This window comes from Anastrepha obliqua, chromosome 1 (assembly GCF_027943255.1).
Source record: "Anastrepha obliqua isolate idAnaObli1 chromosome 1, idAnaObli1_1.0, whole genome shotgun sequence".
Classification (NCBI taxonomy): domain Eukaryota; kingdom Metazoa; phylum Arthropoda; class Insecta; order Diptera; family Tephritidae; genus Anastrepha; species Anastrepha obliqua.
Window position 1 is genome coordinate 85,414,736 of NC_072892.1, and position 27,998 is coordinate 85,442,733.

Genomic DNA, 27,998 nt, shown 5'->3' on the forward strand with positions numbered 1-27,998 from the left:
TTTTCATGGCAGAAATACACTCGGAGGTTTGCCATTGCCTGCCGAGGGGCGACCGCTATTAGAAAAATGTTTTTCTTAATTTTGGTGTTTTACCGAGATTCGAACCGACGTTCTCTCTGTGAATTGCGAATGGTAGTCACGCACCAACTCATTCGGCTACGGCGGCTCGCTACAAGATCAAGATGCACACCACAAATAGAAGAGGAAGCTCGGCCAAACGCCTAACATGAGTGTAAGTGGCAATTACTCATTTTATTTATTTATTATAATAAATCAAGATACGATGCCCACAATAATCACTGATCTTTGATATTTCTCCATCTTTTCATAATGATCGGTTCGAGGTAGAATGTTTGCTATATTTATTAATAAACTAGCGTACCCTCGCCCGCTTCGCTAGACGATAAATTCAATGATTTGCTGAAAGAGAATAAAATTAATACGAAACAAAGCAAATTCTTTGATACAATTTCATTCGAACTTTATTGTAACACTTTTTGGTAGACAACGTTTTTGGTTTTTTCATCTTTCGCGTGAATAATGACGATGGTTTGGCAACTCGTGAGCAAGCTACATACAAATGTCCATGAGAAGAAATTGGGTATTCTAAATTAATACCGCACATTTGTAGAGACTGCGAAGGCAAGGCGAATAGGGAACTGCAAACGTTTGAAATCGAATGGTAAATCAGCCGGAATCAGTGGAATTCAGGGTATCAAAATGTCTTCTCCTTTGTACTTCCCTTTCAAAATTGTTGCTTCGATAACGTTACCCATTAGCTTCTTCACAGCGAGTCTGGTACCGTTGCAAAGTCGGGGCACATTACTATTTCGCAGCATAATAATCGGTGCTCCAATTTTTAATCGTAAATTATGAGGTGGTAAGCCTGGCAAATCGAGTGAGTTTAAGAATTCAGTTGGATAATTTACGACCTCACCTTGATCAGTAATAGTGTCCATTGACTTATACGCAACCATGTCACCAGGTATTTGATCTAAAATAGCTGAATTTATATCATTGACGTCCTTATTTTTCCCAGCTAAAATTGCTCTTTCGCTGAGTCAATCATGGTTTTTGTAATGTTGAACTATGTTTGGAAATACACTCTGTATCAATGCCTCTTTATACTGTGCAAAAGTGCAGAAATTGTTAGGCAATGTTATCATTGCTGTTGTTTTTGAAAAAAGGTTTATTTTTTTGGTTAAAAAGTGTTTTTTGAAGTTTTGAAAAACACTTCGCTCTAACAAATTTCTTCTCAGTTAATTGCTGAAAATTAAATATTTTGAAAAAACTATTTTTTTTTAATTTAACGTTTTTGAGAAAATTTTGTTCTTGAAAAAATTTCATACTTTTGTAAAAGTTTAAATTGATTTGTTAAAAAAGATTTTTTTCCGCTTTGAAAAACACCCCCTCGAAAAAATGTATTCTCTATTAATAGTGGAATATGAAATGCTTTGAAAACACCATTTTTTTTTTTAAATTTTCTTTGGTTTACAGAAAATTTTGTTTTGAAAAAATTTCATACCCTTGAAAAAGTTTTATTTTATTTTATTTGTTTAAAATTTTTGAAATTTTTTTTTGTAATTTTAGAAAAACACCTCTTCGAAGAAGGTTCTTTTATCTTTTTGAGGAAAATTTGGTTTTGAAAAAATTTTATGCTTTCGAAATTTTTTTATTTTACTTTATTTCTTCAAAATTTTTGAAAACAATTTTTTTTATAATTTTCAAAAAACACCCCTTTGAAAAAATGTTTTCTATGTGTCATAGTGGTATTCCATTAACTTTTAGGATTATAGTCAAATACTTACAAATATCTACGCTTTCACAAATAGCAACAATAAACAAATTTCCTCAAAACCAAAAAATTTACTTTTTTTCTAAAAAAATTCTAAACAAACAACGTAATAAATTTAGAATTTTGTGTTCACGAAAAAACAGTATTGTTTTTATTGTATTAACTGAAAACCAAAATGTTGCAAAAAATCAAAACAAAACTAAATTATTTTTTTGTGTTCATTTGGTCCATATGTTCCATAAAAAGTTGATATGGTAAATAATATGCAGGGTCTGATACACGCAAATTTCCATTGACCATTATAGTGACAAAATTATCGATCACCAATTCCAACAGGATTTCAAAATCAGAGTTGGAATGAGTTGTTGTGTGGTGTACTTCTGAAAAAATGAGAAATAAACAAAATAAATCTAAAAATTCGAATTCTAACTTTATCTTGTGTATGTTCTTATTACTTTTGAATTTTTCCAATGAAGCACCATTCATTTTAAATTTTCCAAGAATTTTTTTTATCATTTCGCGTTTCTTTCCTTTTTCATTCGATTCCAACATTTGTTCATAGCCGAAAACATCGTTTGCAAACGCATTCGTTTCCATATAGAATTGGTCAAAGAAAGCATTGCTCAATTGAATTGAAACATTATTTTCATAAATACTTAGGACCTTAACTAATGCACCTTGGTACATACTTAACGCAGATATTCATCGCGACCTTGACATTGATACTATTGATGAAACAATACAAAGCGCTAGCAGAAGACACATAAATAGACTATTAACGCATACAAATCTTATGATAAGAAGACTACCAAATAAAGAAAAATCTACCCAAAGTCGGCTTAACCGTCAAACACCAACAGATCTTGCAAAATCCTTGTAATCAATTGTCAACTAATCGTATATATCATTGTTTGTTAACCAATTGTTTTTAAATAATATGTATATATTTCTTCTAAATGAGCTTGGGGGCATTGGCCCTTCAATATCACTCTCATTCCATCTTTTTGTAAATCAAATTACTTATTGTCTAACGACAGGTGTAATATTTTATAGAAGAAATAAAAAAAAAAAAAAAATTTTCATTCGAATCATTTGAAATTTCTGTATACAATACATTTCTGTATCACAATACAAATACAAAAAATTCAAAAAAAGTTGTACACATAAAATTGCACATAAAATGAATGTCGATTCGAAACTTACTTTAATCTAACAATCGAGCAAGTTTTGTTTTGGACAATATTTTGATTTTTTCTTTTTTTTATATGAAGAAAATATTTAAAAGAAATTTTTTTTGCTAAAAACCTTCCCCTAGTGGATCCCTATAATATGAAAAAAGAACGAATAAAATTGGCCTCGTATCGGCCCAAAAAAATGCGGACAAACGAACATCATTTCATTTTTATATATATAGATATATGTTTTCCCTTATTTGTTAACACAATTAAGAGATAGACATGGGGAGCAACATCTTAGAATATTCGACATATTTTTATTTCGGAAAATTCTTTCAACCCTCGGAGCGAGGTGCCGAACCATCACAATGTACTTATATTTACTAAATTTTAAATTTTTATATTAACTAACTTTATTTTTAATCTACGAATGAAAGAATTTAGTAAATTGTCCTTTGTCATTTCACGTATTACTTCAGATATTTTGCGTGTTTGTAATTATATTTGCTTTTAGGCTAATCAATAATTAATTTTAATTTTCCAACTTATATGTTTCGTGCTGCATTCCCCTTTTAATCCCACTGTGCCATTAGAATAGCCATTTGAACAGCGATTCGTGGAGGAGAAGCCACAATTATGCGTTTACCCCACGGAGCAATTGGCGTATGACGCGTAGTTAAACGTTTCTTGCTCACATTCGTTGCGTGAAAGTGACACGAAGCGAAGCGTATCGATCCAGCAATAAAAGCAAAAAAATGCACGATAACAAAAACAATAATATTTCATAACATTGCATTGTGCTTAGCACGCGCATTCCTGTGAAACCAACGCACCGTTGTTATACTTTTTATGGTTGTGCGTGCAGGCGTACGTGCGCATATTTTATTCGCGACGTGTCCTGTGAGTAAGCATACGCCACACATACAAACAAAGCTGCACCGCTGTGCTGAAGCGTACACGAATATTAGCACGCTTTTGTTTCATTATTTTTTTTTTTAGAACTTTACCTGTGTTCACCGTCAACTAACGTGCAAGTACGCGTAAAACCAGTAACGCCGTAAAAGTGCCACAACAGCAAAAAATGGAAAAACTGTTATCGCTTTTCGAAAATGCTGACCCATTCAAAACCTGGTGGCCTACCATTGCCGCGATCGTTGTCGGTGTTGTTATAATGGTGCGGTAAGTGTGTGAAATCGAATCTATGCAACAACCAATTTTTCTCACAACTACTGAAAAACAAAATTGCTCCGATTACACGATGAGTGTAGCCTACCGTACATGTAATATGCAAAAAAGTTGTATAAAAACTAAATACACATACATATGCATATTCATGCATATATATAAGTAAATTTATAAGGTGAATGTGTTGGCGTAGTGCGAATTTTATCACCGAAAGCTTTTTAACAGTTATAGTAGATACAGTTTTTTTTTATTTAATTACCCTCGTTTCATTGCCGACAAGTATAATGCAATAAATTGTGTGACATCATTCAATTGTAAGAAAATTATTCAAAACTTGCAAAGGGGAACAGGGAAAGCCGTCGACAAAAGTGGATCCTGGAAAAACTTTGTGTTATACAAGAAAAGGGTTTCGATATCTTGTAAATATAACATAAAACAAATCGCAGATGGTTAAAATTTTTTTAGAAACGTTGAAAATAACTTAAAAATCATAAATGACGTACCTCCATAGTAACCACGATGAAGGCAAAGTCTGCTAATTATGCAATAATCTTCGAACTCAGCTCAGAGTGCGTGTGAAATCGGCAGTAATGCTGCATTCTCAGTTAGTGTTCGGATCATTCAACAAATTATCAAAAATTGTCCTCGCCTACTGTTCAAAAAATTAAAAAAAAAACGAGTTTGTCTCCGACGGCACTACTCAAATCGGTTTGGTTTGCGAATTTAGGCTACAAGAACTGTTATAGTTATTTGACCGATTATATCATATGATGTTCACTGATGATGGAAATATTCGGCAATGCTCAAAGCGAAGTTTGTATCACATTCTTTGTGCCACTGTGAAAAAGTTGACGGAGACGTTTGCATACGTGTGATTTTTCATTTTTGTCTAACATATGGATTTTGTCGACAAATTAAACACATACAAGTATGATAAATGGAGATATACCGTTCACTCGAATGCTTCTTAAAGTGAATATTCATCGCATATGACAAATCACATTTGATGTAATTTTTAACCACAGTTCACTAAACAAGCTTGCGGAAAATATCCATTACAAATAAATGAAAATCGAAAAATTATATTTTTCGCCTATTTTCTTAATATTTCATAAATAATAGTCTCTTATTTTTATTATTATTCGCAGTCTACTGCACGCTATAGGACTCCAAGCGGGCACATTCGGTATTTCACATATCACACATTTCGCCGTACATCCAAAGGTCTAAGTGTTCCACTTGTCGAATGTTTATGCAATAATTCGTTCTGGTCCATTATTTCCAATTTAGCGATCTGAAAAATTTAGTAGCCTACAACTTGTCAACAAGTTCTACTTTGTAGGCAATTGAGTAGTAAAGTCCTCTCTCGGATACGAATGCCACGGCTCCGACAGTATTCCGTTAGAAAGATCAGGGGCGGAAAAATTTAGCTTCATAACAACTGGCGGGCTTTGTTTTCTCTTTTACATTATTGATGTTTTCATCATTATCTCTTCTGAAGCATAAATGACAATAAACATATGGGCCGGCCAAAATCAGTAATTACCGAGAACTCCATCGAAATTGTTCGTAAATTTATCAAAAATGAACCGAAATCATCGTTAAAATTCATGGAATCGGAGTTGAATATCTCGAAATCATCGATTTATTGCATTTTAGTTGATCATTTGGGCTTACAAAAGGTTTGTGCACGTTTCATTGCACAAGTTAACTGATTACCAAAAATTATCAATATTCGAAAGGCCTCATTAAAGAGACGAGAAAAGTCGAAAACTTCCTTTAAAATATTGTAACTGGTGATAAAACGTGATGTTTCCTGAAACTAAGCGTCAAAGTGCCGAATAGAAGCACCAGACGAGCCACCATCCAAAAAATCGCGTTTGGAGAAGTCAAAGCTCAAGTCGATGCTCATTTGTTTTTCCGATTCCAAAGGAGTTGTCCACAAGAAGTTCGTACCAACGGGCCAAACCGTCAATGTAATTTTCTATCTTGGCATTTTGAAGCGTTTGTTCGCCCTGAATACCGCGAGCGAGGATGCTGGCGCTTATTGCATAATAAATCACCATCTCATCGATTTACTCTTGTGACCCATTTTTTGTCTAGAAATCACTCACCGTATTCGCCTGATATAGCTCTCTGTGACTTTTACCTATTCGGAAGATTCGCCACCCAAAAGACTTGTACCGACATCCTGAAAGACATTCCGGTCAATGACCTGAAACACTCTCTCGAAAAGCTTTTAGGTCGGGCAAAACAGTGTATCGAGGCCAGAGGGAACTATTTTGAATAACTAAACTTGAAGTTATCAGAACAAATATCCTGTCGTTGCTATTTTACCTCAATCTTGTTTATTTTGGACTTCACCTTGTATGACTATGAATAAGTTCGTGCGGTTTTTTTCGAAATTTGAAACTTTATTGACGTAAAATGGTTACAAATTTAATATTCAAAGTATTGTGCATCGCTTACTACTACTTTTTCCCATCTTTCTGGCAATTCACGGATTCCCTTTGTGAAAAATTCGGTCGGTTTTGCCGCAATCCACGAATCGATCCATTTTTTGACTTCATCGTAATTACGGAAGTGCTGGTCAGCCAGGCCATGTTGCATCGATCGGAAGAGATAGTAATCGGATGGCGCAAGGTCTGGACTATACGGCGGGTGGGGTAGGACATCCCATTTGAGCGTTTCTAAGTATGTTTTGACCACTTGTGCAACATGTGGCCGAGCATTGTCATGTTGCAAAATAACTTTGTCGTGTCTATCGGCGTATTGCGGCCGTTTTTCTCGCAGTGCTCGGCTCAAACGCATCAATTGTCGTCGGTAGACATCCCCCGTAATCGTTTCATTCGGTTTCAGTAGCTCATAATACACAACACCCAGCTGGTCCCACCAGATACACAGCATAATCTTCAGGCCATGAATATTCTGCGCCGACGTCGATGTTGAAGCATGGCCAGGGTATCCATACGTTGCCCGACGTTTTGGATTGTCGTAATGGGCCCACTTTTCATCGCCAGTCACAATTCGATGCAAAAAACCCTTTCTTTTGTGCCGTTGAAGCAGTTGTTCGCATGCCATAAAACGGCGTTCAACGTCTCTTGGCTTCAATTCATACGGCACCCAATGGCCTACCTTTCGGATCATTCCCATGGCTTTTAAACGTTTGGAAATGGTTGATTGATCAACTCCCAAAGTTTTTGCAACCTCTTCTTGCGTTTGAGCCGGATCTTGATCGAGCAATTCCTCCAATTCGGTATCCATGAACTTTGGCGGCGCACCCTCGCGTTCTTCGTCTTCCAAGCCAAAATCACCACTTTTAAAGCGTGCAAACCACTTCTGGCACGTTCGCTCAGCTAGAGCATGCTCACCATAAACTTCCACCAAGATACGATGACTTTCGGCTGCTTTTTTCTTCATATTAAAATAATGAAGAAGAATTCCCCGCAAAAACACATTATTTGGCACGAAATTCGACATTTTCAAGTGTGGTAAAAATATTGTTGTTTACGCTTCAAATAAAAAACTTATACTGACGTTTGTGCCTTACGACAGTAGCTCTCCAATGAATGTTTGGAAATGTGGATCGATGGAATAATAATCAAGTTACGCCATCTGTTGTAAAACCGCACGAACTTATTCATAGTCCTATTATATAATTGGCGCTTACACCCTTTTTGGATGTTTGGTCGGGTGCCTCCTTCTATTTGAGGCAGTTGTCTTAATGTCGTTGTACAAATGGAGGGACCTACAGTTTTCACCCGACTCCGAACGGCAGATATTTTTTTTTTTATGAAGAGGGTTTTCATGGCAGAAATACACTCGGAGATTTGCCATTGCCTACCAAGATGCGACCACTATTAGAAAAAAACTTTTTCTTTATTTTAATGTTTCACGGAGATTCGAACCTACGTTCTTCGAATTCCGCGTGGTAGTCACGCACCAGCCCATTCGCTAACGGTGACCCCCATATTATTACCGAAATGATTTCTCAACATTCCTAAGGCTTTCGCATCGTTGAATACATTTATAATGCAAAATTAAACACAAATTCGTTTTTACAAATCCATTTTTAAAACTGTAAAATATCGAAAACACGTGCAAAAGTAGATTTACTCAGGACGACGTAATTTTAACAAATATCAAGCAATTGCGATACAATTTTGGTAAGAATGTTAATCACAGATGCGGTAGTATAACAAAAAAACAGAACTCTAATCTGTCGCCACCTGTCCGGGACCTTTTTGATCAAGATGGTATGTAGGTCTGTTAAATGATTACAAATACTACGTGTAAACAAACAATTTTATATTTTTACAAACCATGTTAAAAGAAAATTATTTTATTACTACGTCTATTCCACTTAAAAATCTATGCAAGAAACTTATTCGGGTGGGATTAAACCATACATTACACTGTGTGACAAAAAAAAAAATTAAATATACCTTTATGGAGACCTAGCACAAGTTATGGCTATAGAAAAACTAAACAAAATGGTATAGGAGAAATTTCCAATACACCCCCAAAATCTCATTTTATGGCCATAAAACCGTTTTTCAGTAGGTTGATGTGAACAATCACTCCTAACTTCGCCAATTTCCATCCGATTTCGAATTTCTTTTTTTTAGTTCGAAAGAACAAAAACAAGCCAGTGTGTTGACAATTTTTCTGAAATGATAACTGACGAGACTGTAGACGGAAGTATTTGGAATTTTTTTATTTTTTCTCTATTTTTTCAACTTTGACATAATTTTTACGATATTATCCGATATTGAGGATTTTTTCTAGTACACTACTGTTATAGTAAATTTAATTTTGCGTCGAATGAGCTATATTTGACTCTAATTGAATTAAAATTAAAAGAGTTGTGTGAGTTTTAAGATCTTATTTTTTTTTACTAATTTGGTATGTAGGTATAACTTACGCTAAATGGGAATAAGGGCGCGTTTCGAAACATGAAAATGAGAACAAGTGGCATTATAAACACATAATATTTATTGGAGTGTTGTGCAGTGCAGCATTGTACGGTATGGTACGGTGCGGTACGGTGCAGTACACAACGGAACTGGTCCCAAACTTAAAAATGCATGGGAAACGGCCCTTTGGAGTTTAGTATGGTACGGTACATTTGTCATTCTCTTCATCAGTTTTGAATACTTCTCTGTAAGAAATTCGATCATCATCATTCATCTGAAGTCGTCATCAACTAAATTCCATTGCTTAAATCGAGAAGCGAGCGTTTCGATTGTCTTCCCGGCAGAAGTAAATCACGAGAAAGATCCTGAATATCTGAATTTGATACAATGTGTCGTTCTGAAGACTTAGAACCAGACGGAAAGTATTCTTCATCATCAGGTTTATTGTTATCAGTTTGATCATCAACACCAATGAACTTGAACTTCCTTCAGTTCATGAGCTGCAGTTGAGTCAATCATATCGTCCAAGACTACGGGGTTCTTAACAGTTGCAACATCAGTATACTTTATGTGCTTTTGAGTTTTATAATGATGACCGTTTACGTCCGTTTTATCAAAATCACAATCATCTGGTTTATGATAAGGCTGATGATGCCACATCATCGGAGAATATTGAGAAATTCGACTTTTCTGGCAACGTTTTGATTTATATCTCTTAAATTTCAATGAAACAAACAATAAAAAATTGACGTTTTAATAAGGTTAAATTATAATAGCAAACTTCTTTTGTTAATCAATGTACAGTGTGAACTTTGGTACACTTGGGAGGTTTTTCATATTTCTATTGAAATAAAAATGTGCTATAATATGTCAGATATTTTCGTAAGTTCTAACCAGTTCTGTTGTATGCAGTACAGTGTACTCTTATGTATACATATATACTCCAATAAATATTACGTGCCTATAATAACGCATCAAAACACGTCCTTATTCCCATTTAGCGTAAGTTATACCTACATACCAAATTAGTAAACAAAACAAATAAAATCTTAAAACTCACACAACTCTTTTAATTTTAATTCAATTACAGTCAAATATAGCTCATTCGACGCAAAATTAAATTTACTATAACAGTAGTGTACTAAAAAAAATCCTCAATATCGGATAATATCGTAAAAATTATGTCAAAAAATAGAGAAAAAATAAAAAAATTCCAAATACTTCCGTCTGCAGTCTTGTCAGTTGTCATTTCAGAAAAATTGTCAACACACTGACAAAAAGGCTTGTTTTTGTTCTTTCGAACTAAAAAAGCAAATTCGAAATCGGATGGAAATTGGCGAAGTTAGGAGTTATTCTTCACATCAACCTACTGAAAATCGGTTTTATGGCCATAAAACGAGATTTTGGGGGTGTATTGGAAATTTCTCCTATACCATTTTTCTTAGTTTTACTATACCTACAAGTTGTACTAGGTCTCCATAAAAGTATAAAATCACTGTCGCACAGTGTTATTTATGTTGTGGGACATTTTTTAAAGCAAACAGTTTCCTCTTCAAAATAAAATAACGGATATTATTACAATTCCAATCAAACTGTTTTTACTGCGGTTGAGTTTTAAGCCATATCAAAAAAATAATATAAATAATGAAAGTAATAGTAATTTTTTTAATTTTAGACGATAAATTTTTCACTTTAGCGCACAGCTAAGTGGGCCTAGTAAAAGATAAATAATAAATGTATTAAATATGTTTTTTGGATTATAGCAAAATAAACGAAAATCGTACATAATTCGTTTGAATAAATAGTACGTATGAAATAATAGAATAAAATGTAAGTGTATTTGTACACATTCGCAGAAGAATCAACTCAGCGTTGTGAAGTAGGACTACGGAAAAAGTTCGAATTGCCAAAACAGTGAATAAAAACAAAGGTTGAATGCCCTGGTTTCATTTGTAATGGAAATTTTTGCATTGTTGTTCACATAACTTAACAACTAATAAATATTAATTAATACAAATACGGACAAACCTAGTACCTATAAACTCTAAACTCATCTTCTGGGAATATGGTACTAAAGGAGCTGCGCAAAACCGCATTTTTACATAAAGATTAGTTATAGCGACAGCGTATTGAGCTATTAGTATCAAAATCAAAATGTGTTGCACTACGCACTTTAGCTATATGATTTACTCATCAGTAGTAAGCAAGTATTAATTTCTATTTTTACATCAAACAAATTTTGTATTAGATTATAATTTAAAAAACAAGAGAAAATAAGAAAGGTTTCAAGAATCGCAAAAACTTTTGTGTAAAGACAGAAGGATGGTGCGTAAGATGCTTTGAAAAGTGTTTTAAGACGGAATTTTAAGTAGATTGCTTTCTTCCATATAAATAAATGTTCAATGGCTACTAAATGAAGAAAATGCACAAGACAGCAGCAGAAAAAAATTCTCAAAACTTAGGGTGATTTTTGATCAACTTCAAACTAGCACTTTTCAAAATTCAATGATCTACAAAACTGCATACCGAATTTTTTGTAAGTTCTTAGTAAAAGGTTTGAAATATTGATTAAATTTTGGCAATTTTTTTTTAATTTTATTTTATCTAAAAAGGGACTATGTTGAAAAATAAAAAACATTAAAAAAATGGTGTCTTCATGTCTAACACGGGTATTTTTAAAATAAATAATTTTTGTTGACGATTTGGCTACTTTCATAAAATTCCATTATTAAACAAACACTCTAATAGCTTTAAGTGACAGTTATTTACATTGCTTCAAAAAAATAAAGCCCAAAAGCACCAGGATAATTGAAATTATAGGCACAATGCTGACGGAATGGCATTGTAATTGCTACACCACAACATGCAACTTACACGAGAGTTAATGTTTATTCACCTATTTTCATACATACGTACATACCTATGTGCGTGTACAGTGTTGCGGTTAGAGCAAGTGACGTCGACACGCATGCATTTAAATGTCACATCGCTTGTCCAAACTGTTCATTAATTAGCGATTTCACGCGCTATCGCCCGAGCCCAAAACGAGCATTTTCACATGTGTACCTATGTATGTACGTATGCAGTAGTAACAAAACGTGTATTTTGGTAGGCAGCATGTCACAAGCGAAACAAAACAGCCGATGAGGATGCGTTGAAGCGGCAAGCCGCGTAACCATATTTGCTATAACAACACAGTGACCAAGTTAAAATCCAGCTTATCCAACTATTCGCCACATTTGCACAGCAATTGTTTACCCTACCAACGCCTCACAATACAGTTTACACAATTTACATTTTCCTCACTTCTCTTTGCAGCACACTGATGAGCGGCCAACGCTGCCCCAATGACAATCAAATACGCGATCAAATCGTCGTCGTGACAGGTGGAAATAATGGCATTGGCTATGAGATTGCTAAAGCATTGGCGGCGCGTGGTGGCCGCATTGTGTTGGCCTGCCGCAATATGGCTGCTGCGGAACGCGCGGCAGCCGTTATCAAACGTGAGCTTGTCTGCCATCGCATTGGCCCGAGTGCAGTGGAGTTCTTTGTGGAGGCGCGTTACCTAGACTTGCGTTCCTTTGAAAGTGTACATCGTTTTGCACGCCGCATCACCGGCGAATTCGAGCGCATTGATGTGTTGATAAACAATGCGGGCATTATATTCGGGCCGCTTGGCACGCGTACCATCGATGGCTTCGAGGAGCATCTGCAGGTGAATTATCTATCCCATTTTTTGCTGACACAGCTGCTGTTGCCCCACTTGCGACGTTCGCCAAGTGGCGGACGAGTAGTAAATTTGACGGCTCATGCTCATGCTGCGGCCAAAATCGATTTCGATGATCCGCTCAATGTGGGCACGTGGGCGGTGAATTTCCATGCACGTGACGCCTTCGCTCACTCCAAGTTAGCGGTGATGCTGGCAACGCGTTGGTTGGCGCGACAGCTGAAAGGTAAGTACCCAAGTATACTGGGCGGAGGTTAGGGGACGTTTCAAATATAGGACAAAAGAAAGGCACTCAAAAGAATTTTCGGCAGCTGGTGTACACACAAAACTCGTGCACAGTTGCAGACATAAAAATACGGGCAGGTAGTAAAGCTAAGTAAGGGTAAGTAAATACGTTGAATAATCATAAAATGTTAAGCAAATGGAAGTTAAAATATTAATTACGAAATTTACCAAAATACTCTTAAATAAAAATGACAGTACAAAAATTTTGGCTTTACTGTACGGTGAAAAAATGTGATAAATAAGTGAGGATATAAAGGGTGTTTTTTTAGGGATTAGGTTTTCAAGTTGGCACTACTTTTTTCGTAGATGGTCTTTTTGACAGATGTCACTTGATTTATGCTCAGTTTGGTTTGCCATTTCATAATGAATAGACTTATGCTAAGTTTCCACCGCAGCCGCTATCGTGTTCTCTGCCGCTATCGTGTTCTTAGCGCAAACACGAAACAAAACTCCTGTCAAATCCCATACAAAATTAAAACACAACTCCATACCTAAACTCACTTTCAAAGCGTGTTTTGTGGGTTTGCGTCTAATTTAAAGCGTGTTTTGTTGGGTTTGCGTCTAATTTAATTATTAAGTGGTGGCAATGTTGCTCATTTTCCTCATTTATTATTGCATTCTTATCGAAATATGGCAACAATGATTGCAATTTGTCTTTGATTGACGGCCGCCGTAGCCGAGTGGGTTGGTGCTAGATCACCATTCGGAATTCACAGAGAGGTCGTTGGTTCGAATCTCGGTGAAAGCAAAATTAATAAAAACATTTTTCTAATAGCGGTCGCCCCTCGGCAGGCAATGGCAAACCTCCGAGTGTATTTCTGCCATGAAAAAAATCTGCTCATAAACATATCATAAAACAAAATGAAATAAATGTATAAAAAAAAAAAAAATTTTTTGTGATTCGAACCAAGGATTTCGGATCGGAAGCCCACATTGCTAGCCGCTGGGCTATCGCGCTGTGCTGTCGCCGCAAAATAATGTATCATAAATCTGCTTACCATACCAAAAACCATACACTTTGCAAACACATTTCGGTGGAAACAGTTGACAGTTCTCCCAAACACAACTCCTGCAAACACGGTGTTTGCTTTTGGTGGAAACGTAATATTACACCTGAACAACGTGTGCAAATCGTGCAAATTTATTACGAAAATAATGGTTCGGTTCGCACGACGCATCGAAGAAAATTTTGTTCAGCGATGAAGCTCACTTTTGGTTGAATGGGTATGTCAATAAGCAAAATTGTCGCATTTGGAGTGAACATAATCCACAAGCCATTGCTGAGACGCCGTTACATCCTCAAAAAGTCACTGTTTGGTGTGCTCTATGGGCAGAGGGAATCATTGGTCCATATTTCTTTAAAAATGAAGCCGGCCATAATGTTACAGTCAATGGAGGGCGCTATAGAGCCAAGATTAATGACTTTTTCGTGCCTGAATTGGACGATGTTGATGTGGACGACCTTTGGTTCCAACAAGACGGCGCTACATGCCATACAGCCAACGCAACAACCGATTTATTGAAGGAAACTTTTGGTGAGCGCATTATCTCGCGCCGTGAACCTGTGGCGTGGCCTCCAAGATCGTGCGATATAACACCGCTGGACTATTTCTTGTGGGGCTATGTGAAGTCGCTTGTCTACGCAGATAAGCCCGAGACGATTGACGTCTTGGAAGAGAATATTCGGCGCGTTATTGCTGACATACGGCCCCAATTGCTGCAAAAAGTGGTCGAAAATTGAGCCTCTCGGCTGGAATTTATTCGAGCCAACCGCGGCGGCCACTTGCCCGAAATCATTTTTAAAACATAATGGCAAACCCTTATCTTTATAATAAAGCTAAGTTCTTGGCCATAACATTAAATTATATACGTTTTATTTCATCTTGAAAACCTAACCTCTAAAAAAAACACCCTTTACTTGGGATTTGGCATATCCACCGTCAAATATTAAGAATAAATAATTATGGAGGCATGAGTTTTAAAAATATTCAATTCAAAACCCGTGAAGGTAATTAGGTTAGAGATTAGAGAGTGCGTAGAATATGGTACGCAAAGTCAATTTTGATAACGGAAATGAGGCTAAAATATTACCAACACAACCAAAACTTGATTGAAAGCAAATTCTAATCTCAGACGAGTTCAAATTATCGTTTTTAATTCTTGTTACATAGACACGACATATATAAGTATGTCAGTCTGTGCTTATGGTCATTTAGAGAAACGTTTGACCCCATTGAATGAAGAGGGTAATTGACAAGTAACCTTTTGTATAAGGACGATGTTCTGTTCTGTTAACACGGCAGAAAGATGGGCATACAGGCAAACTGTTTTGAAAATTTCAGGCAACTGGAACCTCATGACATATTTTGAAGACAACGTAACAAAGATGAACTCAAAGAAGTTTGGTATAACGAAATTGTAGAAGGAACACTTCAAAATTTGGTAATTTAAGCCAAAGCAGATACGAGTAAAAGCCGCTTTTAAAGTTAAAGGAGGCTCCACTGAATATTAAAGGACTTCATTAAAATATCTTACGTCACGCACTTAAAATGTCATAAACGCCATAATATATGCTAAATAATGAAAATACAGAAAATGTTCTATTGACAATGCAAAAGGTATGAAATTTTCACATATCTATACCAGCACAAAAACAAATAAATATAAACATTTTTATATAAGCACATAAAATACATAAAACTGACGGATTTGACCTTCTTTTAGGAGGAATTTTTTGTTTTTTGCATTTAATATTAGTATAGGGAAAAGGAAATCCATTATTTTTGCGAAAAAATGTTTGCTTCGTTTTTTAACTGCTTTAGGTTTTGTGCTTTTAACTACCTTATGGTCGATCTTGTACGATGCTGCGACTACTAACATGTCGGTCAACTTCGATTATTTCTGTGATTTTATCGAAATTTTTGACACTACACCATAAACACCATTTACAATTGCAGCGGCCTGTCATGCATTTTCGTAAAAGGTATCGAATTTTCTCTGTGTTGACTTCCATTGTTGACACCCTGTAACTCTCTACAGAATGGAACAAACAAACAACAGCAAAAACAGTTTTTAGTGTGAAATGTCACTTTCACAACAAGCGTTACCTTTAACGTAGTAATCTGGTCCAATACTCATTCGTTAGGAATTGTTTTTAAGAAAATAAAATGCAATCGTTTTGATTTTATTGTGTGTTATTATTCACATCAAATAGTATACAAAACCAATTTTTTTTTACATATTTTTTTGCAGTAGTGTGGCACTAAAGTAAGCGCCTTAAAAAAGATAGGTGGCTTGTCAACAGGATTTTGGCTCTTCAGGACAGCTGAAACGAAAAAGTGACACTGATTATTATTCTGTAGGCTTGTCATTCTCGCAGGTGCTACAATGGGAACATTTTTTTGAAAAATAACAAAATGGCGAACTTTTGAAAAAAAGGTATGTTTTTCGGGGGGAAATTAGACTGTAGAATGGAAAGTTAGGGCTGAAAAGAAACGAAAGTTTCTACCTTAAATTGATTGATCGATACGAGATATCGATCACTACAGCCATCTACCGAGAAAATAATGTTTTTTCCCCGAATCTAACATTTAAGAGAGAATTAAAAAAAAGTTTCCTTTATGAAACATATATTTTTGGGTTTATCATAATTATCTTTATAAAATTATAATAAGATAAGTACAAAAAAGATAGGAAAAAATGTTTACGACTTCTTATATATACCAAGCGTCCAAATGATATTGTGTATGAATTATTTTTGATTTGAGTTGATTCATAAGCCTTAAGGTATATTATATCACAAGATATGTTCTAAACTTTTCTTCTTTGTAGTTTTAACTTTCAACACATTCGTTTTTTGCGTTTTTGTCCATGTTTGGCGCACTGTGCGACGACTTTCAAAGTGCAAGAATAGGAATATACAGATTTCACAAATTGAAAAACAGTAACGGCGCCAATTATATATATACATATGTAATTCTTAAAAAAATTTATTACGTAAGCACACGTAACTGAAAAGCAAAATATCAAAAAAACAGCAGAATCAGTAATTTTATTAGCGTCCTGATTTTCATAGCCACAACTGTAGATACGAGTATTATATAAAAGGATGTATAATGGCAATACTCTTCCGAAATATTAGCGCAATATTGTGTAATGCATTGTTGGGTCGCGAAAGTTTGGCAAAATGCCTCGCAGGCACGCCGCCATGAAAGCAACCAAATGGCTACCAAAGAGCGCCCCTTTGGCTTTTTTTGTGCTTGGTTGGGGTAGTACGTGAGGCCTTTACACTGTTTGCATAGTCTGTTACTTTGTTAGCTTAGCCCTTGCCAAGGCTTGTAGCCTCTTTGAGGCCGGTTGGTGTTCTTTATTGCTTTTGTTTGCTTATTGTTTTGGCTGGGCGTGGTGCTTGTTGCCCTTGCTAGTAACTTCAACACGTTTTGCCAAAGTGATTTTAATTGAGTTTAAATCGTTTTTGCGCTTTTCATATTTTCATTTTACTTTATTTTGTTTGCTTTTATTTTGCCTTTGTAAGTTGCTTATATGTACTACGATATTTCGTTCTTTACAGGCACTCCATTGACGGTCAATTGTTGCACACCTGGGCTTGTGCGTGGGACCGGCCATTTACGCAAGTAAGTCGATACATATATGTATGTATGTATATTTTTTATTAATTTGATTTTTGGGTACATATTGCACGAAAGATTTATCATGAAATCGCTTATATAGGGTTTTAGTGTGCACAAATTTTGCTAAGTGTTTTAAAAAGGTTTTATTTTACTTATATTTTGAATACAATTCAACTAAGTTTTTTCAGTCCACTTCTCAAAAGTGGCCTGTAGCCCGAATGCTCCATTCCCTTTACCTTTTTATTACTGTCATATCAGATGCGTTATGTGGCTTATGGCATAACTTTAATTGGAAATTTTTGTAGGCATCGAACATTTTTTATACAGATATATATCTACATTTGGTATAAATAAGCGTAAAGTAAACAAAAAATTATAGCAAATCGCAAATGAATCAATTTGTTGGGAAAAGGTTCAACGATACAGAAATGCTGAGTTCGGGTAAGAACCGAACAAGGCAGAGTGCAAACTTAATTTTTTGAATGCGGTAGGATTGCGAAAAAATACTGTAGGTTTTCATTTATTTAATAAACAGGTAGATCGAGAAAACAAAACAGTTGAATCGCAGGCATACATTCTGTCAAACAAGTACCGGGAATTGTTTAATAAAATGCAACATAATTGTTTAAACATCAAAATTAATTTTTTCGCCTTCAAAATAAGCTCCATTCGAAGCAATACACATATGCCAACCATCAGTCCAGTCATCAAAGCACCTTTTAAGCGCGTTTGAAGAGATCTCCTTCAGCTCCTTCAACGAATTATCCTTTATCGACTCAAAGCGGCATCCGGGGCTGAATCCGGTGAATACGGTGGTTGTTCGATGATATTTGTCGAGGTTTGGTCAAAAAGTGTTCACAATATGAGCCTTGGGAGACGGTGCGTTACCAGGGTGCAAGGTCCATGAGTTTTCTTTCTACAAATCGGGCCGTTTCCAACACACATTCGTTCCCAAACGGCGCATTACTTCCAAATATATTAATATTCTTTATTTACCGTAGAACCATTTAGAATGAATTCTAAGTGCACAACACCATGATAATCAAAGAAAACGAGTAGCATGTTTTTTACTTTTGACCGCCTTTGACGTGGTTTTTTGGGTTTGGGCTAATGTGGATAGCGGTATTCAGTCGCCTGTTGACTGGTTTGCATGTCAAACTCATATACCCACGTCTCATCACCTGTCATGATGCGCTGGATAAAAGTTGGGTCCGAATTCACATGCTCAAGCATGTCTTCAGCCACCTTCTTCCGATGAATTTTTTGAAAGAAATTCAACTTTCTTGGAACGCCACACGTCTCATGCCCAATTGATGATGTAAAATGTTGTGAATGGGTTCGTGAGACACGCTAAGGTCACGAGCTACCACCCTCGAACTTAAATGATGTTGAAGACGTTGAAGAGCGATCAAATCGAGGCAAATCTTTTACGACTTCTCGGCCCTCTGCAAAAGCCTTATACCACTTAGTTTTTGATAAAGCACACTCGATAAAGCCTCTAGTTTCTGCAACATTTTCAACGATTCAGCACACGAAATCCGGTTCAAAACACAAAGTTTAATACAAGTTCTTTGTTCGATATTTTTATCCATAGTGAAAATTTCAGAGCACACCTGTGGTTGACAGATATAATTAAATGCCAAAAACAAGCTAATTGACATATCACGCTCAAACTCTGCGACACTATAGAGGACAGTTGGACAAACATTCTGTATTTAATTTACAGAATGAAAATAATTGTGAATTCCTTTTTTGTAGTTACTCCCATTCATAGTCTACTAGACAGATTCTGGAATGGAATTTCAGAGCCTCATAGCATTAAGAAGAAAAGCCTTGGTGAGCATAAGTAATAATTTAAGACTTTATGCCTGTTAATTATATAGGGTTTTCCAATAAGAGGTGTTATTCAATGTTAAGATCAATGGTTTCTTTGCTTGTGTGGCACGTAGCGCGGTCTTGTTGAAAATAAACGTTGTCCAGAGCAACATCAACAAATTCCGGCCATAAAAAATTGTTAAACATCTCTCTATAGCGCAATCCATTCAGGGTAATTGTTTTTCCAGCTTCATTTTCGAAAAAGTAAGGTCCAATGACTCCGCCGGCCCATAAACCGCGCCAAACAGTCACACGTAGAGGATAGAGAGGCTTTTCAACAATAACTTTTGGATTTTCTGAGCCCCAGATCCGACAATTTTGCTTGTTTGCGAAGCCACAGAGATGAAAAAGCGCTTCATAACTCAAGATGATTTTTCAATGGATTTTCGGATCATTTTCATGCATTTCCACGACCCAATCAGCAAAGACACGACGTTGTTGATGATTGGTCGGCTTGAGTTTTTGTGTTAACTGAACTTTATAAGCCTTAAGACCCAAATCTTTATGCAAAATACGGTGTAATGACGTTTGTGGAATGCTTAATTGCAAAGAACGACGAGGAATGGACAAACCTGGGTTTTCTTCAATACTTTCGGCTACAACAGCAATATTTTCGGCTCTTCTTGAGCGACGTGCACGGGTTTTATTCTTCACATCACTACCTTGTCCCAACAGCTCGAATTTTTTCACCAATTTCTGTATTGCGGTCCGACAAGGTGCTTCACGGTGACCCAAGAATGTTCGAGTTACCGTCTCTGCCAACTTTCCAAATTTTAAGCGTGTATCGTTCCATTTTTATTAATGGCTTAGTTTCTACTTGTCAAATATCAAAAAATGACAGCTTCAAGAGTGACATCTACCGAAATAGCGGGCTAGTCAAAATAACACCTGCCGTTGGAAAATCCTTTATATATAGTATGCATACATATAATTAGCGCTTACATCCTTATTGAGTGTTTGGCCGAGCTCCTTCTCCTATTTGTAGCGTATCTCTTTATGTTGTACCACAAATGGGGCCTGTTAATTAGACCTTAAAAATTTGAATTTGATATTTGAAGTATTACATTCTATAGTTTATAAAGAATATGCAATTTCAAATTTAATTTGCAAACTGAATCAAGCTGGCTACGGAATATACGAGCTCGAAATTCTTTAGGTGAGGCGAAATCAGTTGAGCTAACTTTCTTCTTGTCACCAAAGGTGCAAACGAAAGTTCTTAATCTGTGTAAAAAAGCACATTTCTAACATTACTTTATTAATGTGCTCGAAACAGCTCAACATAGCACTCACACTAAAGTCTAAATGTCTTACCTTCTCAGTGAACGTTATCCTCAGGATTGGGCATAGTAAAGGGTGTTTTTTTTAGAGGTTAGGTTTTCAAGTTGGCACTACTTTTTTCGTAGATGGTCTTTTTGAAAGCTGTCACTTGATTTATGCTCAGTTTGGTTTGCCATTTCATAATGAATAGACTTACACCTGAACAACGTTTGCAAATCGTGCAAATTTATTACGAAAATAATGGTTCGGTTCGCGCGACGCATCGAAGAAAATTTTGTTCAGCGATGAAGCTCACTTTTGGTTGAATGGGTATGTCAATAAGCAAAATTGTCGCATTTGGAGTGAACATAATCCACAAGCCATTGCTGAGACGCCGTTACATCCTCAAAAAGTCACTGTTTGGTGTGCTCTATGGGCAGAGGGAATCATTGGTCCATATTTCTTTAAAAATGAAGCCGGCCATAATGTTACAGTCAATGGAGAGCGCTATAGAGCCATGATTAATGACTTTTTCGTGCCTGAATTGGACGATGTTGATGTGGACGACCTTTGGTTCCAACAAGACGGCGCTACATGCCATACAGCCAACGCAACAATCGATTTATTGAAGGAAACTTTTGGTGAGCGCATTATCTCGCGCCGTGGACCTGTGGCGTGGCCTCCAAGATCGTGCGATATAACACCGCTGGACTATTTCTTGTGGGGCTATGTGAAGTCGCTTGTCTACGCAGATAAGCCCGAGACGATTGACGTCTTGGAAGAGAATATTCGGCGCGTTATTGCTGACATACGGCCCCAATTGCTGCAAAAAGTGGTCGAAAATTGGGCCTCTCGGCTGGAATTTATTCGAGCCAGCCGCGGCGGCCACTTGCCCGAAGTCATTTTTAAAACATAATGGCAAACCCTTATCTTTATAATAAAGCTAAATTCTTGGCCATAACATTAAATTATATACGTTTTATTTCATCTTGAAAACCTAACCTCTAAAAAAAGCACCCTTTACATGATATTATGTGAAGTATGTGCCATTGGAAGCTACAACTTCACTCCATCTTTCAGGCAACATCCGGTTTCCTCTAAAAAAAAATTCGAGTTCTTTTGACTTGATCCATATATTGAACCAGTTTGTGGTGCTCTCGTAAGAAGTGAACCGCTCAAATGGTAATCTGAAGGTGCAATATCTGGGGAGTACGGCGGGTAGGACAAGAATCCTCAATTCAGTCCCTCTAAATATTTCTAGACCGATTTAGCAACGAGTAGCCCGTCGTTGTCATGCAGCAAAATCAGTTTGTCATGTCTACCGTCCCATTCCGGTAGCGCTCTTTTCGATTCAAACACATTAACTGCATTCGGTAACGATCGCCACTGATGGTTTCTGATGGTTTAAGGAGTTCATAATAAATAACACCTTTCTGATACTGTTAAGAGCTACCGTTATGTAAATAACCACTATCACTTCTCGCCTGAGTCAACTTTTCCAAAATATTCACTCAACGTGGCTGGGTAGAATTTTCCATTAGCTGCAAAGAGTTTGTAGCACTATAAGCGGAAAATATATTTTCAAGGCCAAGTTCGGTATATAAAATTCACACCAAGAAAGTTTTTGGTGTTTGATGACCCACTTCTTCATCTATCGGCTTGTAACTAACTTGTTGCATCTGAAAAGCTTAAATGCAAAAACACAAAGTAAATATTAAAGTTGAGAGAAAATCTCAGCGGAAAAATGAAATGTGCCTATTAAAAGGCCCTATCTATGTTCCAAAAAATGGAAAAGAGGGTAAGCAAATTTAAGTTTATGTTTCTGCATATAATTTCCTCCATAAATGTACACAATTATGCTATTAAAATTCTTCATATTTCCTACATGTGACCTAATGGCATTTCTCGTACGTTAGCTACAGCTTATTTCGCTCCAATGGGCTTTCACTTTAATCTCTTGATTTTATGTAAAAAACAAATAAACACCAAGAGCAACTAAAGGCAACCCACACATTTCTTGCAAGTGAAAATCATAAATTGTGTGCAAAACAGCAAAAAGGATTAACAATTGTGTGCTATGTATGTATGATGTTTGTGTGGGAGCGGGTGTGTGCGTGTAAGTTTGCGTGATAGCATTTGCATTTAATTGCCTGTGCGCTTGTGCCTTCAACTGCAACTTCTAAAGAGATGCACTATATTTGTTGTTTTTGATGTTGATGCTTTGCATTCTGTTGTTCTTGTGCCGACAGCCGTACATTTATTAAATAACCGACAGTGCATAAATCTTTTTGCCAAAACAACGAATCACTGCGGCAGGAGCCGGCGGATAGCGGATGGCGAATGTCGAATGCGAAATGACGAAAAGCGCAAAGCGGAAAGCAGAAAGCGGAGGGTGCGAATGTCGTAGTGGCAAACAATTTGTACCAAGCAAAGCTCTTAACATTTCCTCACTTACACATACTCACATGCACCGGTGGTTGGTGCGTTGTAACATAGTTTAGGGCGCTAAGTGACGCAGCAGCAAATTGCTTTTGGCTGCTTCTTCCGCCTTCACCACTGCTGGCACTGCCGCTGTTATTGGAGCTGTTGCATGTTTGTGGTGGAATTGTTGGTTCATCAACGAGACGGTTATTGCGCCATTGCAGTAAAGTGCGCTAGAGTTTGATCACAGCACAGCTAGGAATCGCTGTAATTAAAATTCTTAGTAATACGCCGAAAATTCCCATTCACGCTGTGGAGTTGGCTATCTGTGTGTGTATGTAATTGTGTGATTTCGTGAATATGCGGTATTTGGTATATTTCTTGTACAAGTAAGCGTTCTTCATATACATTTGATGCAACTGATGTAGGTACAGAGACTGGTTACGAATGCCGCATTTTTGATGCAAGGGATCAACTTCCCTTTGTTTTTCCCAAAAATACTTTACTTGCTTTTTCTTAATAATAAAGTTGTAGTATTCTTATGATTTCTTCTACAAAAAGAAACAGGAAAACCTGCTCCTAATGTTAAAATATTTTCAAGATATTTTTTTTATCCAATTACATAGTTTATACTGCTCTTTAAAATTTTAGTGATTTTTTTATAATTTTTTTGTTTAATCTATGCAGTAGTTTTTGGAACTAGGACTTAGAAGGCGCAGACAATCTCCTGGATGTCACGACTGTTACCCATTGCTTTTTCGGGTGTGTTTGCTTTCGTTGTACTCCCAGAAGTGCTGGATGGGATTTCATCGCTTATACGCACAACATGAAGATCAGCCATATGTATATTTCTATCAAACAACCCGAGAGGACATCCTCTATGCTTCTACGCTAAATAATGGCAGGCACGATGAGGGACTTCTAGCTTATGATTTTTGTTTGTTTAATTTTCTCGGTTTGATAGCAACAACCTAATTTGATAGCTATCTGAAATTTTTGGATCAGTCCTAGTTTAAAGTAAGTTTTTGCTGAGTTTTCGAATGAATCCGAAAGAAATAAGTCTCGAGTACTCCTTTCCGATAATTTTGTAGTATCAACGCTTTTCTTCGACACCTTTAAAGAGCGATATCGGCAAAATACTAATTGCAATATTCATGTTGCCAGGAAGTACTTTATTTTGTTTTCGTTTACCACTTTCCCGGCCTATTTTCTCTATGCTCGAGAAAATCTCATCATGACGGTGCTGCTTTAGTTCAAACTGAAGAAGTTGCACAAAACTGAGCCGCCTTGCCTAAAACTGTGTTTAGTCGGAGGGTTGCCTTTTCTATTTGTAGCCCAATAATGAACACATAATAAAACAATAATACAAAATACTTTATTGTTTCTCAAAATATTCACCTGGAAAATCAGAACACTTCTGCATTCGCTTGAACCAATTTTCAAAGTACTTTGCCACTCAAAAGTGGATACCGCCAAAATGAGCAGTTTAAAGTCTTCAAAAGCTTCTTCAGGCATTGAAAAATCTTTACCTCATATTTTATTTTGATGATTGGAAAAATCGGCTCATGTGTGAGCCAATATATGGGAGCTCACATTTTCTTGGTGAATGATGGTTCGTCTTTATCGGTTGGTTTTTCACAATTCTCCGAATATTTCTGGCAAAAAAATGGTTGTGTCTCACTAAGAATTGACTGTTTCAAGTTTCTCTAGTGTTATATATAGTTACAGCATGACAATATTTTTCAAAAAAACCGGTCACCATTTTCATGGAGCAGCTTCTATCGCGAACAACTTTTGTTGGCTTAAGTACGTCTTGGAACACCAATAATGACCATTTCTGCTTTGTTTCCGAATCATATGCATAGATCCAAAATTCGTCATGTATTACGATGTCATAGACGTGCTTTGAACCACCGGGGCGGAATTTCTTCAACATTTTTTTACATCATCTACACTAACCCTTTTTTGACCAATTGTCAAATTATGCGGTATCCAATGAAAACAAATATTCTAGGCGACCTTATGTTCATGCAATATTGAATGTCTAATAGTTTCACTAATGCCCAAAGATGCCTTTATCTAGCGATATGTCACATGATGATCTTGCTCAGCTTCGATTGTTTCTGGCACAACAACTATTTTTGGACGACCTTCTCGAGATTCACCCTGCAATGGTAAACAACCACGTTAGAACTCTTTGTATCGGCGTTCCACAGTAGCTAAGTTTGATACTTTAACGCCAAACTTCGAAGTAATCCATGGCGAAAATCATAATAAATAATCGCACGGAAATTTTATTGAATTTGAATTAATTTTTCAACTCACTGAAAAAAACTAATAAAGCCCATAAAACGTTATATGTAAGCTTATACTAAAAAATATCGCACTACAGCTCATCTCACGTAGTGCTACTAAGGGGTTACAGATATATACAGCTAGAAGGCCACAAAAAAGGGAATTTTTCTGAATTTTTTCTGAGAAAACTTTTAAATTTATTGATCTAAAAATTTGTACCCAAGTTATGTTACCTGTAACTGTATTTTAAGACCTAGTATTAATAAAAATATTTATTGGGAAAGGAGCTACTGTTGATCTGCGGGAGCTCCTCTAAAAAAAAAAAAGTTTTGCGGTGACCACTATATCTCTGAACTGGATCCTCTGAAATTAAAAAAACGAACAGATTTCGTTAAAGTAATGTTAAATCTAGTAATTAATCGAAGGAATGGAAAATGGCGGTTTCCCAAAAAAAAAACAAACATTGATTTTTGACCAAAATTTCGGCCCTAAGTTGTTTATAAAAAAAATATTTATCGGTGAGAAAAAATCTTCGGTTAATTATTAAAAAATATATTTGAGAAGCTCGTGTTAAAATTTGAGGCTAATCGGTTTAGCCGCTTTCAACTAATGTTGGTCACCGACTTTCAAAGCAACATTTTGAGAAAAACGCGTTTAAAGTGTGAAAAGCACTTTACAAGCACTCTGAAAGGCCTTTTCAAATTTGCGTGTACCTTTGAAAATATTCACCGGAACGATATTAAATTTGCTGTGTGTATTCTTAAATATATTGACATTAAGAAAATAAAATAAAAACAAAATCGACTTTTTGAAAATTCTAACTGTATATAACCCCTAAAGGGACCCTGTTAAAAGGCAACACTCGTATCTATGTAATTAAATTTTATATCCATAAGGCACACATTCAAATGTAAACATAATAATATTCTACTTCCTAAATTCATCCAACTTTACACACCTTTAAATATAAAAAAAAATTATTTTATGCCTGCTCATAAATATGCAACTTCTAGTTATCGGCGCTAGAAGTCAAATTGTTTGGTTTTACTTTCAAAGATACAAATTTAATAATAAAATAATAATTTTTAGTTTCGAGCGCCTGGCCATATACGTATTTTATTTATTTAAAATGCATATTTCATCACGTAGTGCGAAAATCTCGAGTGCAATATTCAAATATGAAGGCAATCAACTAAGCATAAATGAAAGACTTATTGAATAGTTCATAGAAGTAAGGGCGCACAAGGTTAACTACCCAACTACAAGCGTTAGACCGTACGCCCCTCTTAAATGTTTATATGCACTCGTTTGCGTATAAGTTCATGCAAAAGGGCTTGTTGGCAAGTTTACAGCCACTCAAATTTATGTAATCCAGCAAGAGAGATGAACGTATGTATGTATGTAGAAAGTGCATACCCATATCTGCAGTTTATGCATGATATATTTCCCTAGCTCAATTTTTATGTGCAGAATTTCTCAATTCTAAAAAATTTATTGAATGCAAATGTGCAAATAAATAAGTAAATAAAAATCATGAATGCACGACTTAGCGGCTTATCATTTTAAATATTTAGTATTGAAAATATTTGATCGCATGCATGCATAAATATGTATGTATATATATAAATAATAAATATAAATGTATACATAAATATGTATGCTCAAAATAATTGCGGTGCAACATACTGTACAGTTTTGACTATTAATTTATTTTGTATTTTAATTATTTCTAATTTTTTTACATTTTGTACAAAATAAAGAGTTTTTCAAAAGAAGCGCCTAGATTCTGTGAAGTTTCACTATTTTTTTTTTTAATACGTCTCTTAACAATTATATGTGAAAAATTGCATCACCTAATGCCCACCTTGAGCCTAATTGTTGAGAACGTTGAGATATCAACGTTGATGGTTGTGATTGTTCAGCAACATTTTGCGCTACTGCAGCAACATCCTCAAAGCAAAATTCAATGCCCAGTTTTTGGTCCGCCAGTCCTTTTTCTATCCTCGACAGAACTGGATTCTCGAAATTTCCTTTCAATTGTCGACTCAAGCGGACGATTAATTTCGCAATAAGCTTCAATAATTTTAACGCGTTGTCCTATCGTGGGGATTAAGTATTGATAATTTTTTTTTTTTTTGTTAACGGTGTTATGCCTTTCTTTCATATAACGAATGCTGAAATTATTTTTATTTGGAGAAAATGCGCGAGGCCACCAGCAAAAAAAAGGTATAAAAAATCAACGCGATTTTTGCCGCACTTAAAAATTATGTATTATTATACCACAATTCGATAGGCCATTTGTTGAAATATAATATAAACACGGCCGCCGTAGCCGAATGAGTTGGTGCGTGACTATCATTGGGAATCAAGAGTTTTCATCCTAGGAGAGGCCTTGAAGGTCATCTGCAGGCTGTAGAATAATGGGAATCAGTACGG

General features: G+C 36.0%; 1 protein-coding gene across 2 annotated transcripts in view; it reads left to right on the forward strand.

Moving 5' to 3' along the window:
• Positions 1-3,688: 3,688 nt before the first annotated feature.
• Positions 3,689-27,998, forward strand: part of LOC129250709 (retinol dehydrogenase 13) — a 49,159-nt gene continuing 24,849 nt past the window's right edge. The window contains exons 1-4 of one of the 2 annotated variants that reach the window (XM_054890317.1): positions 3,689-3,870; positions 3,970-4,149; positions 12,390-13,024; positions 17,654-17,717. In XM_054890317.1, the coding sequence (XP_054746292.1) occupies positions 4,052-4,149; positions 12,390-13,024; positions 17,654-17,717 (797 nt within the window). In that variant the 5' untranslated portion in view covers positions 3,689-3,870; positions 3,970-4,051. Of the gene's footprint in view, positions 4,150-12,389; positions 13,025-17,653; positions 17,718-27,998 lie in introns of both variants that reach the window. The other variant, XM_054890311.1, reaches the window with a different exon arrangement.